Raw genomic sequence first — 13,961 nt, 5'->3', positions numbered from 1 at the left:
ATTAATAGCAAAAACATTAGCACTTAGATTTATATACCACTTCATAATGCTTTACAACACCCTCCAGTGTTTCTCAACCGTGACAATTTTAAGGCATATGGACTTCAACTCCCAGAATTCCACAGCCAGCATTGCTGGCTGTGGAATTCTGGGAGTTGAAGTCCACATGCCTTAAAATTGTCAAGGTTGAGAAACACTGCATCTAAGCAGTTTAGAGTCAGCATACTGCCCCCAGCAATCTGGGTCCTCATTTTACTGACCTTGGAAGGATGGAAGGCTGAGTCAAGCTTGAGCTGATCAGGATAGATCTCTAGCAGTGGGCAGAGTTAGTCTGCAATACTGCACTCTAATCATTGCACCATGATGGCTCAAATTTACCATTGATTTTACCATTCCATCACATTACAATTTTCAATTGGGCAACAACTTTACAGAAATCCAAAGAAATACTAATGGGGCACATGCTCTAAATTTCATTCTTACCACTTCTCTTACTTCCACTGTGACCAACATAATTGGACCTGTATTATTTAATTGGAACCCTATGAAGCTTACTATTGTCCTTTCCCTTTCCCTCTCCTTTCTTTCCTTTTCCTTTCATTTCCTCTCCCTCTTTCCTTTTTTAGCTGTCTCCAAATCAAGAGTTGACTCCTGGCAACTGCCTTGGTAAGTTCCTACAGTTTTCTTGGCAAGGTTTCAAAAGTGGGTTGACTTTTACGACAACCAAAGAATTAAATAAGCAGAGTACAAGACTGAACATTCTTTACTGGTTTCAATGGTATACAGTATTATACCCAGTACTGATTGCATTTTAATGTTGGGTGGGTTTTTCGACAGTACTGAATAATTTCTGGATCAAGGCTGGACCAGGTGTTTTGCAAAAGACTGACAGCTGGAGCTGGAGTAGCTGGCACTGGATGACGCTGTTCACGCTGGAGGGACATGAATGGTAAAACAGATGTTTTGTCTGTGCTTTTTAAGAGAGGTGTTACTGTGACAGTAGGTATTGTTAAGCTTCTCTCTGGAGAAAAGCTTGAACTGTTGAGAATTACTGGTGGCTGTTCTAAAATAAGAGGTTTTGCCTTCTTTGATCTGTGGCACATTAGGAAAATACAAAGAACAATGGCAATTATAATGAATAAAGCAGTCATAGAAGAAAGGGGTATGATGATGATCAACCAGTTCCTGGTGCTTGGTGTCTGAAGCCAGGAGCTCTCAGACTGTGTTTTTATTGTGGTCACAGCCCAAACAGATATGCCTCTAGTATTATCTTCATCAAACTGTCTATCTTTCTGATGCTCCCAATGGTTTTGGTCAGGCCTGAAAGTCTGTGCTGGTACATCTGTGTGTGCGCCACGATTTGGGATAAACAGATATTCATTTTCTGTAATGTAACTTTCTAAAATGTCAGCAGTAGTTAAGAAAGGCATTTTTGGAGTAAAAACCTGAACCAGTGAAGGATCATGTCGCATTATGACAAAGTGGAACTCACCAATAGCAGGCTGAATATTGTCTGCTCTAAGTATAAAGGAAAAGGAATCATTTAATACATCAGCATTTGTCATATTAGCACTGGTTTCAAGGAAAATGACACCCATGTCAATGTCTCTTTTTGTGAAGAGAACCAGGCTCTTGCTTTCAGTGTTACTCAGTGACCTCCTTGAAAGACTCCCATAAACTGGTGACATTATGACTTCAAACTGGGGATTGCTTTTTGTCAAGTTGGCTAACTGTGTAGCATCCAAATAACTTGCATTGAGCTGATAAGACATCCCGTTGAGAATGGTCACATTTAGGGCCATTTGCAAAAGAGGTTGTACTAAGATCTTCAGAACCTGTCCTGTTAGATTACTGTCTGGTGTGAACACTGCAAATTCTAACATATCACCGAAGGCAGTGAAGTCTGTCATACAGTACAACAGTCTTGCTGCATATAAATCTCTTTGGTGAAATCTAATCACCTGTTCATTCTCAATCAGAAGATTCCCATATCTAAAAGGCTTTGTTACTTCAAACATGATTTCAGGGTTCTTCCCATTTGTTGTTGCCGAAAGGTGGACATTTGTAATAACAACTCTGTCCTGTCCCTGCAGAAGAACCACTTCTGTTAAGTTAATCAATGTGATGGACAGCGGTATCACATCAAGCCGAAAGAGTTTATACTGTGGACGGTGCTGCCCGTCAGTCACACTGAAATAGAAAGCCCCTGAGAGAGGGCTCCCATCTTGTACAAACCAAACACTACCATCATTAATATCAGCTTGCGTGAAATCTTTGATTGATTCATTCAAACGAGACCACAGTGCTAAATGTCCATTTTGGGGATCAGTTATAATGGTATATTTAATCTCTTCTGGTGAGTTATCCAAATCTTCAACGTTTAGGCTATCTTGTCCTAGAACTGTTCTATCTCCTTGTAAAACATTCAAACACAGCAGTTTTGACTTTAGTTTCGGAACTTGGTCATTCACTGGTACAACAGTAATATTAAATGCCTCTTCTAAAACATCAATATTGGGTTTCACAGCAGACTTGCTTTTCTCATTTAGCCAAACAGCGAAGATAAAATGATCAGTGAGTGATTCAGAATCATCGTGCACATAGGTGATTCCAAATTTGTTAATGATATACTGGGAGAAATGGGGCTTGTCTCTAGTAATATTTCGTTCTCCCACAACAATTCTGCCATGCTGGGGCAATGCTACAACTTCATACCACACTTCAAATGCAGAACGTTGTGTCTGGGGTAATTTAGAGAGTAGGTTTGAGCCATCTAGCTTAGTTTTGTCAATTAAAACTTTGCCACCTTCCTGGACAACAGCACCTGCAAAAAGAAAAACCCTCTTTCAGTAGAAGATTTGGAGAACACATCTTAAACATAACATTGTGTTGAGACATCAAGCAACCCTACTGGAATTCTAAGGGCAAGACCATCCACTGATACTTGTGAGCAATTCCAGTGGACAGAAAATATTGCAATACATTTTTTCCTGAGTATGAGCAGAATTAGTTCTGACAGATGTTGGAAAATTACCGTTTGAATGGAAGAAAAAAAAGCTGCTCTGTTTTGCAATTGGCACACAGGAATCAGATGTGAAAGGAATATATGCAAAGACAGTCTTGTAGCAGATAGACAAGTCTTACCATTAAAGCAGCCCTTTTCCTTCCCACTGCAGTAGAAAAGTAAATTGAGTAAATCAAAACGGGAATGCAAATGGTGGCATTTCAGTGCCAGCTGGACTATTTAAAGTATACAAAGCTGGGTTGGTTCTGACAATCATTTTCACCCATGCAGACCAGGTAATGCAGATTCCAGGAGACAGGAATGAACTATCATAGTCCCATTCTACAAACAAGGTAGAGAATGCATGTAGGACATGGCTTTGGGAATCCTTAATAGGAGCTCTGCTTTGGGTTGTGTAAATGAGGAGGAGAAGAGAGGGAAGTTTAGAAGAGTCACCATCTTTCTGAGCTATAACTTGCCAGATCCTCCCTTAAAATGCCTTCAGAATTTTTTCCTAGGTGTTTTTTTTCTACACATTCCCCTGCAGGGTCCAGCCCATTTTCAATCTCAGTCTTTCTTTTCCAGCTTTTTGCCTTGTACCAAATTTGGCTATATTCTATTCAATTTTGAGAGAGTTATCCTTAACATAGATGGACAGTGTTCTGAATTCTTTTAACAAACATTTCTTTTCAATACTATATCCCATGGATAAAAAGAATTGAAAGATGAGAAAACTGGTTTCTACAGTCTACTGAGTTGCTAAATATTGCAGATTAAACTATCTAAGGAACCTCTTTAGAAAAAACAGGATTGCGGGAGTAAGTGTTTTGGCAGTGGAACGTCGGAGCTCAAGAAAATATCAATGCCTTTCTGATTAAGTAGCCTGCAAGAGGCAATCTGCATAGTATTTGTGGAGTTAAAATCAGTTTGAAATCTGTCTATTGAAAAAGCTATGAAAAAAAATCAGGTAGTCCTCAATGGGTTGTTCTTATTAATTAATTAATATATTACATGAAAATACCTCAAGCCAATTTGGATGGAACATCTATGCATACTATTCAATCAGATCCCAATCTCCAAAGGGATTGAGCCAAGTGATGTATACCTCTCATTCTATTTAATTTTTTTATATATATAAATGGCATGGTAGCTCTCTATTGAGAATGCCATGCCTTTAAGTTATCTTGCAAGCTGTGGACCATTTAGTTTTATGATAGTAAGGGCCATATTGAAGAAAGTGCATGTTCTCTAACCTGGCAATAAAACTTCTACAGCGAGGGAAGCCAGAGCAGAAAACACAAGAGAACTCCATTTACCAAAATGGTTCAGGAGACATTAATTCCAGAGATTTGAGAGCTGTGAAGGAAGCAAGTTCCAGCACGTTTTTGGCCTGAAGCTTCGTGTAAGTGACCATCAAAGTTGAGTATATTATTATTTTGCTTTTATGAATAGATTCCATTTTCAGTTAATGTACCCTACCCAGAATCTGAATGATAGAGAAGCCTATTAATATTATTAAAAAAAATAAGAAAGAAACATATGTGGTATATAAATGGAATGCAAGTGGAAAAGTTCAAATCGTTTATATCTCTGGAGAATTACATTTTATTCTTTTCTTTTAGCTCTAGTATAAAAAACACTAAAAACATAACTCAGCAAATGTGTTATGGTTCCCTTATGTACAGTTATAAAGATTAGCATTATTTAAGTGCCATTGAGTTGAGTCCAGTACTGGTGACTATATGGGTAGAGTCACTCTCTCAATCTGTCTCCAATGATAATCCATAACTCTTCCAAGAAAATACTATTAATCTTTTTTGACCTGCCATCAATTTTATCATAAGGATTATAGATCACTGTAAAATGTACATGTTATGTTTCAAACTCTGCCATGCACAATGAAACAAGGATGTTCATCCATTAAGGCCAAATTTCAGTTACAGGTTACAGTTACTTGCCTAAACTAATACTTTCCAGATTATCATTTCTATCTCTTCCAGGTGGTTTAATTCATCCTTGGGGGGGGGGGGGAAGCAGTTGAAGAGGATATGCACAAAAATGTGAGGCCTCTTCTCAGCCTTTGAGATTGAGTTTAAATTGTTGTTAAGGATGAACACTTTGGAGATATGAGCATAACTACTTATCATCTTAGAACAGTGGTTCTCAACGTTTGTGTGACGGCGACCCCCGTCACACAAACGTTCTGCGCATGTGCGGCGTGGCACGCATGCGCCGCGGCGCCATGCGCGGCACGTATGCGCAGCGGCACCCCCTGAGGGGAGAAAATGGCGGATCGCCTTCTTTGGCGACCCCCGAAAAATGGTCGATCGACCCCAAATGGGGTCACGACCCATAGGTTGAGAACCGCTGTCTTAGAATAAGGGTAGCTAAGCTAGGTTTATTATCATCCTAGTCTCCTATGTACAGTCTGAATTTGCTTTAGCACAATTTTACTCTATTTGGCCTACTCGAAAAATAGTATCCTTATTATTAATGTGCATGTCATTCTGTGTTAGAAGAAGTTGAATCAGTAGATCATATATTACTTTTATGTTTATTCTGCATCATATTCGATTTTTTATAGAGCTCCCTTTATATAAAATCCAGGAAAAAGAACACAGAAAGTACAAATTATGTATCTTTTATCAGACCAAAATATGGAAGTTGTCGATAAGTTGGTGAGGTTTCTCCAAAATATAGAACTTTGAGATAATTCCATAAAATCTAACGAGTTTCTGCAAAGATCAGATAATATGTAATTGCACATAACTTACCTGTGTTGGCAAATAGCTGACTGCTCTGATCATGTGCTCTAATTTCATAGGATATATTAATATGGAACACCTGAGGTCCCAGAGTGGCTGGTGGAAAAGAGACCGTAAATGTAAAATAATCTTGTATGTTCCAATCAGTTGATTGTTTGTCTGAATGCTCATAGATGATCAATCCTTCATCCACCTGTAAAGAGAAAAAATGGTGAACTTGCTGGCAGTGAAAACAGTTACAAATACATTTTTATTTAAAGCTTTTGTTTAGTAAGAATGAATGTTTCATATCTGAATCAAAACTTGGTAGTTGAATCTGTAACCCCGTACAAGTGTTGTAAGAACCCCGGAACTATAAAAACCTTAATTTTGTGGTTAATTGTAAGACTGCAATCACAATTATCTTGAAACAGATTTAATCTAAGAGATGTGTGCTAACAGAGCTCAGAGATTAATCTAAAATTTTGTTAAACGATCACAGCAAAAACGTATTCACCAATTATGATCATAGTTAGAGAAGGCAAGAATCTGAGAAGGAATGTTTTTGAGGTTTAGAGTACGGCTGTCAAACTTGATCACATCACGTGATGTATTGTGATGTATTGTGACTTTTTTGCTTTTGCAGAACTGGGGTGGGCATGGCCTGTGATTCATCTGGCCCGCAGGCCACCAGTTTGACATCCCTGGTTTAGAGGATGTAAAATTTGGTGTGGAAAGCAGTTATTTAACTGCATCTTCTGGGAATAATTGGAGTGTGGGGGTATTATTATTATAGTCACAAATGTTTTCTCCAGCACTTCCTGGATTGACAACATTCAATTATTATTATTATTGATCATCGCACAGTCAGTCAGATGTTCAGACTGGATTTGGCATTTTGTCTACCTAGCGAGTCCTTACCCAGGACCTAGGATAGGCAGATACAACAACAACAACAACAATAATAATAAATAACAACAAATACAAATATTTCTAAATCATTCGCTTACTTCTCCTAAATCTTTCACTCCCTTTCCAAAAGTTTAATACATTTGTTTGTTTGTATCCCACCTTCATTATTTTTGCAACTAACTCAAGGAGGCAAACGTATCCAACACATCTTCCTCCTCCTATTTTTCCCACAACAACAACCCTATTAGGTGAGTTGGGCTGAGAGAGAAGAATTGGTTCACTCAGCTGACTTTTCAAGCATTAATCTGCCAACTCCCACTCCATAGTAAGGAGGCTTTTCATAGTACTGTGTTCAACTACTGACTATTTTGAAAGCTAAAAGAAATATCTCCAAACAGTTTCACATTCCATCTGAATATTATTCTAAAAAGTTTAGGCAATTAAGAAATATTTGTAACTAAGGCATGCTTCCAGTTTCCTAAGTAAATGAACACTTACCATAGATTGTGTAAAACTTGAAATATCCTGTATGTTATTTTCAGAAAATATACGAATGAGTCTTCCAAGTTTGGGGGAATTTGCAACTGTAAAAGTAATTGTTCTGTTTTCCACCTCAACCACTTCATTGGTGACAGCCTTCAGATTGTGGGATGTAATTGGTTTCCTGGAACCTGAATAATTTGCAGAAGGGTAATAATATTGTCAATACAGTTTATGATCTTCTCCAATCTTAAATTCTGTCTGCTCTTGAGCAGTTGATTCATTCAGAAGCGGTGCAATCCTGTAAACATTCATCTAGAGGTATTTTCAACCAAATGTATAATTTCAAATGAGGGATTTCATATCTAAATATTATCCTGTACAGAGAGCTCTTTGCACCCAGATATCTAGTATACCAGAGAGAATGAGAATATACAGTATATTATGTTTATACTGTATATAACACTCTCTCTCTCTCTCTCTCTCTCTGTGTGTGTGTGTGTGTGTGTGTGTGTATCTATACACATACACACAAAGAATGAACACCTGAAGTTTTACTAATGAATTAAGGGGCACCTGAAATTCTCTTCCAAAGGCTGTTTCTCTCCGTTCTCAGTGTAGATATTGACATGCTATGCAACATGCTATTCTAATGTAGGCCTCATGTTGACAGAGGTTGTGCCCTACAATTTGAAATCATATAATATGCAGTTTCTGCACATTTGATCCAGCTCTTTATGAATGATCAAAACAACTCTCCATTATTTTACAAAGATCAAATAGGCCAGAGTTTAAAGGAATTAGATCAAGAGGAGTGTTTTTAAGCAATGTTCTTACATTCTTTCACTGAATGCAAAGTGTGAAATCAAATATGATCTAAAATCAAATAACAATACAGTTCAAAGAAACTATGAGTCATAATGCATAATTATGTATGCAGCTAACATTTACATTTGTATCTATTTGAATAAAAAGTAAATGTTCTGAACTGTATGCTCAGCAGGTAGCAATAATGGAATGGATCAAAACGGTCAAAAAGGAACTCATCTAAGCTTGGAGAAAAGACAGTACAAACAAAGAAGGTAAAAACCCAATTTCCTAACAAGGACATTTGGCAAGAATTTTTTTAAAAACAAATCAGCAATTATTACATTGTCTACAAATCCTGGTCATTTAGTTTTGCTTTTATAGGGAAAATGGTGGAACAGGCATAGCAGACTTCTCCAAATAGACAGTTTCTGAGTCTCTGGCTAGTAATTGTTGCAGTGCCAGCAATAGTATTGGCTGACTGGTCCATGTTATTTATGTCTATATTTATTTATTTGTTATTGGATTCCTTTATTTTACAGACTTTTAGGGCACTTTGATCAATATGGCTTTAAGTGGCATAACAATGAAGCAATAAAACAATAATAACCAACAGAACTCAAATACTATACCGGAATATTATAAATAAGATTACATTAATTCTGTCCCAAGTGCTGTCTCAAGTGTTATACGTTTTTTAATAGTTTCCAAATGTGAACAGTAAATATACCAATTTTATCTCTGGGAGGAAGGAATTTCATAGGAGAAGGGAGTTTTTGCAGAAATTACATGGCTCTGTCCTCTTCTGCTGTATTTCTTGGAGGTGGGGGAGAGATTCTATTTGAATCTATAACTAACCCCAAGTTATGAAAGATGTTAAAGTAGCATCTTGAATTGCACCCGGAAATGAATTAGCATTCAGTGCAGTTCCTATAGTATTGATGCTAAATAGCCATCTTAAATAGTTCTAGATTGCCCCACGGGAAGCTCTATTTTCCAGATGAACTTCAGTTCAATTCCATCTATAGCATTTTGTAGTAATCCAACTTTAAGTTAATGAGAGGATGAGTCACTATTGCCGTCTACTCTAGAAATGGCCACAAGGGGCACATCAGCCAAAAATGGTCAGCCTTCACTTGCTGTTCCAACAAGAGGTGCATACTTGTCAGACCCTCTAGACCACCTGAGGAATTCTGGGACTTGAAATCCACAAGTCTTAAAAGTGGCCAAGTTTGGAGACCCCTGCTCTAGATGAGAAAATCAACTCCTCAGGAATACTAGACCTATATTTTATAGAGATTGTTTATAAACTTGCAAATGTGATTGTGCTGTTCCTCCCTGTTCTTCTCAGTGAAATAGGGAGATGTTGCCTAAGCTGCTTCCAAATATTTCCTGGGTCTTAAAAGAATTTTTCAACCCTCTTTTCAAAACCATCTCCCTTACTTTCTATAAAACCTGAGTTTTCTCAGGGAGCATAAACCCATCAAGAGTTAAAGTTGGCGTCGTTCCAACTACAAAACTTCCACTGGTTCTCTCAAATGGTGGAAGGTACAGGTGTATTTATTTACTTATTGCCCTGTATCTCAACACACTGAATGACCACCAACAGCAGGTCCACATGGATGAAAGTCAAACTTTGTAGTAGCTCTTATAACAGTATCATAGAGTTCGACCTTTCTTTATAGGTTGGAACCGTCTGCTCATGAAATAAAGCCAGCAAAGTCGACATTTTTGTTACAGTGTCATCTATACTTAATTTCAGCTTGTTCTCTCTCTCATTCAGCCCATTTCTGACAGTAAGCAATATTCAAGGTTCTGGCCATCTAGACAGCTAAATCATACATTTTTATTTGGGCCAATTACTTTCTCTTAATTTAACCTCATAAACATGTTATGAGACTAAAAGGAAGGAAATCACACATACCAGCTTGAGTAAGATAAGCAGGCAATTATAAACAAATTGTAAGGTAGAGGTCAGAAGATTATGCATGACAGAATGTTTGCATGTTTTAAAACACTGTTTAAAAATACCAGTTCTCGATTATGAATGTGAACTTTGGGGAAAATGTTCGCATAAAGGAGCAAGACTCAGCCTTTAAAAATGTACCAGGCCTAGCTTGCTTATAATTATTTTCACTTCCTATGAACATTCTTTCAAAAGAATATGCCTTGAGGCATTTTTGTGACCAAACGTCAAAATGAGAATCAAAAGCATTAAGCCACGTGTCAAATATGAATCACAAATTGCAATTTGCCACTGCAATTTCTAAACATGTTTTTCCAGCACACCTGTATTGCTGAAATAGTATAGTTTCCTACCAGTTTTAGTCAAGAAACCACATAAAATAGGTTCACATAATTTTAAGAAATAAGCAGGACATGAACACTACCTTATCCTGACTTAGGATCAAGTTGAACATAATTGCATTTTGGAATTCCCATTATTGTTTTCTTTTTCAAAAAAAAGTAAGTTAAATATTGACCAATCACCTTGTTGTTTATCTTAGTTCATTTGAAATAAATTAAAAATACAAAGCCTTACCTGGAAAAACTTCTAATCCGTTATTATTTTCAAGACGAATAACCAAATTTCGAGCTGTGATGCTAAATATTTGACGAGGTGCAAAGTTTATGCCATCTGTAACTTGAAAACTGAAACCTCCAGACATTGATCCTAGAGAAAAGTAGGGATATATTCATATAACAACAGCAGCAATAATAATAATTAAGAAACATTTAGCAATTAGCATGCAACAAAATAAATAGATTTAATTAAATTTAAATCAAGAATGATTATTTAAATTATTTAAATCAGGAATAATTAGGTCTTCAACGCAGTCTTTTTGTACTGATAAACAACTCTGAGTCAAGGAATTCTTTCTGAATGTAGATTGAAATAAAACATTGTTCCTGTTGAACAGCAACATTTTCAATCAATATGTTATGGTATCTGTATGCACTGGTCAAGCTGACAATTGTGCTGCCTGCTTGGATTAGTAATTCAGGTTACGGTATTTGTGGTTCAGTATTTGAATTTGATTGCATTTGTTTCTTGCATTCAGACAATGTTTCAGTGAGCCAGATAAATCCCTCGGAAAAGTAATAGACATTGTCAAAAAAACCATGGGCAGTTGGAAATTGTGACTTGATTTGTATGGCCACAGTTCGCCTATGTGTGGTTCACTGTTTGCACTAATTCACCCAAATTATTCTTCTGGAATTACTATCGTTGCATACCTATGTGTGTGCATATGCAAATATTGTGCAGGGGAAAATATATTCTAGTATTAGCCATAGCTCTTACTTGTACAGTAATCACTTCATTTCATTTGCATTTTAGCAGAAAGAAAAATACTTATGCATATTTTTTATCTTGGTGTTTATCTGTCTTGCTCCTGAGTTTCTGGTATGGACTTTCATCTATTTGTTTTATTGAGCGTGGTAGGAATATATGTAGGAAAGATTTCAGACTACATTAAGTCATTTGATATTCTCTGGATTAATGAATAGGAATTTCTATTAAAATAGCTTTCTTCCTATCCCATCCACACACAAAAAAAAATAGTCATGGATATAAGAGCAATGGGGTACAAAGGAAGGAAACTTTATTTACATGCCTTTATGTCTCTGCTCCTACCCAAAGTCCAATCCAAATCTAAACTCTGCTTTCACAAAGCCTAATATTTATGAAGTTTGCTTTCTGAACATAAAACATAAAAGGATTCTTCTTGCAGCTAATATGTTATATGCTAAGTCATGGAATTACCACAAATACCATTCAATTCTATCTCTATTCAGCTGATTTATTAAAGATCCCCAAAATATTAAAAAATGTAGTTCTCATACTGTGCTTAATTCTTAGCTGGGCTATTTTTAATAGAAGCAAAAACATCATTAACTCTGGCATGAAATTCCATCAGTGCAAAATACCTCTATGGACCAATACCACTTGTCCTTCTTCAATATGAGCTTGGGTAAAATTAAGGATACTCTTGCTTGGAGAAGATTTGAGTGCCAAGTGGCCATTATTGGGAGGAGAAACAGAATACAATAATTCTGCTGGAGAAGAATCTTTATCTTCTGCCAAGAGTTCATTCGTTGTTATTTCAGTGACTGAGCCTACCCACACCTTAAAGAAAAAGAAGAAAAAACAAATGTTACTCAGATTCTGGCTTTGCTGTTAAAATATATAGTTTTGTAAACAATATATGAGCTTTGCTGATATATCTTTTTAAATAAATTTTATTGTAGAAGTTTTTCAAAAGAGTTAAAAACAGTACACATTTTGAATTAAAGAAGATTAAAGAAAAATAATCAAAAAGTTTGAAACAGAATAGGAATAGAGGAGGGAGAAGGGAAGGGGAGGGGAGGGGAGGGGAAGGAAAGGAAAGGAAAGGAAAGGAAAGGAAAGGAAAGGAAAGGGAAAGGAAAGAAATAAAAAAAAACTTTGCTGATATATTTCTCAAGGATTTCCTGTAGGTTAAGATATACAACATAGGGTCCATTGGATATTTTGGAGTATAAAAGCAACTTGCTGACTCTAAGTATTGGGAACTGGATCCAGGACTTAGAGGAAACAAGTTGCCTGCCCTGGAGCTAATCAACAAGAGTACCATATTACTGTAGTAACAATAGTTTCCAACTAAATTAGATTATTAAAATAAAGCAAACAAGCAAACAACGACTGGGCCCTTGTGTGAAAAGCTCATGAACATAGTTCAGTTCTGGCACGCAGAATAAATCTCTCATTTCAGAGGCACCTTGTTCTTTGATGTTAAGTTTACATCTGACTATGATTAATACATCAATGGATAAATTTTAAAAAAAAATCTGACAAGACTGAAATCTACCCATCCCACTGTAGAATCGACCATAAAATTCATTTCAAAAGACTTCAACTAAATATCAAACCACGTCCTGCATAAATTCATATCTAAAGAAACACAGCATGGAATTGCATAGCCTGTGAGCATACAAATATTAATGAAAGTATCTGAGATCACTGAAATATCTTTATTGTCTCATTTATCTGTCTCAATAGTATCAGTACTTCCTTGCATGTACAGATGGATCTAAAATTAAAACAAATGGGGAAATAACTGGGCTAAACTGATGTCAACACTTAGCTGCATTTTGCTGACCTGACTCAAAAGAGAGACAAACGCCAGGCTAAAAGAAACTGGAAGGGTGCCCAAAATCATAATATCTTGGACATCCCATTGCAACTTTCAGATAGCCACTGGATATTGTACATACTAAGCATGCACGTTTGCTTGCATACATACACACACAGAGAGAGGGGGGGGGAGGGAGGGAGAGAGAAAGACACACACACATACACACTAAAGTAACTTTCCAAGTTTCTCTAATGTTTTTGCTGTAACAGAATTCTTCCTCTGTATCTGAATTTCAGGACAATTCAGCAAGGTTTCCTTCCTATGTTTATATTCCATGCTTATGCCATTTATTTACAAATTCATAGACAATTCAGTTGGGTAAGATCTGAATAGATACGCATTAAGCTATCTAAATTTCTATATTTCCTGATACTCATCTATTTGCCAAACATTGGTTTGTTGGCTGGAACAAATTTGTGAACAAATTTAGGTGACTGCTAAAAGCCTTGTTCTTTTCCAATATATGCTTTATGCATATAACTAGATCTCATATCCTCAACATTGCTTATTTGGATTCCTGAGGAGCTTAGTTTACATCTAAATCTACTCACACATACAGAGTATGGTATATATTTAAATCTGTTCATACATACAAGATAAGGAAATATATCTAAAAGCATGAAAAAATAATTACTGCTACTACGGAATGTATGATAAAAAATATATTTTCCCAACAGAACAAGTAGATACAGAGATTTGGAGGTTAAGTGGAACAAAGTATGGTGAAAATGAAGCTATAAATAAGGAAAAAACATGCACAGGTAGTCTGTGCTGTTCATTTAATGATGGTTCAAAGTTATGATGGCCTCAAAAAAGGGATTTAAATCTTGTTCTTAC

The 13,961-nt window shown here is 36.5% G+C and overlaps 1 protein-coding gene across 2 annotated transcripts in view; it reads right to left on the bottom strand.

Annotated features, from left to right (window-relative positions):
* Positions 1 to 745: 745 nt before the first annotated feature.
* Positions 746 to 13,961, bottom strand: part of LOC120313656 (chondroitin sulfate proteoglycan 4-like) — a 39,352-nt gene continuing 26,136 nt past the window's right edge. For both annotated transcript variants that reach the window (XM_039355771.1, XM_039355781.1), the window contains exons 6-10: positions 11,878 to 12,076; positions 10,490 to 10,621; positions 7,159 to 7,331; positions 5,779 to 5,962; positions 746 to 2,824 (exon numbers count right to left, since the gene is read on the bottom strand). In XM_039355771.1, the coding sequence (XP_039211705.1) occupies positions 789 to 2,824; positions 5,779 to 5,962; positions 7,159 to 7,331; positions 10,490 to 10,621; positions 11,878 to 12,076 (2,724 nt within the window). In that variant the 3' untranslated portion in view covers positions 746 to 788. The remainder of the gene's footprint in view (positions 2,825 to 5,778; positions 5,963 to 7,158; positions 7,332 to 10,489; positions 10,622 to 11,877; positions 12,077 to 13,961) is intronic.

This window comes from Crotalus tigris, unplaced genomic scaffold, assembly GCF_016545835.1.
Source record: "Crotalus tigris isolate CLP2741 ecotype Arizona unplaced genomic scaffold, ASM1654583v1 scf7180000017571.3126492, whole genome shotgun sequence".
Taxonomy (NCBI): domain Eukaryota; kingdom Metazoa; phylum Chordata; class Lepidosauria; order Squamata; family Viperidae; genus Crotalus; species Crotalus tigris.
Note: the sequence above shows the minus strand (reverse complement) of the source record. Positions and strands in the feature narration are given on the sequence as shown.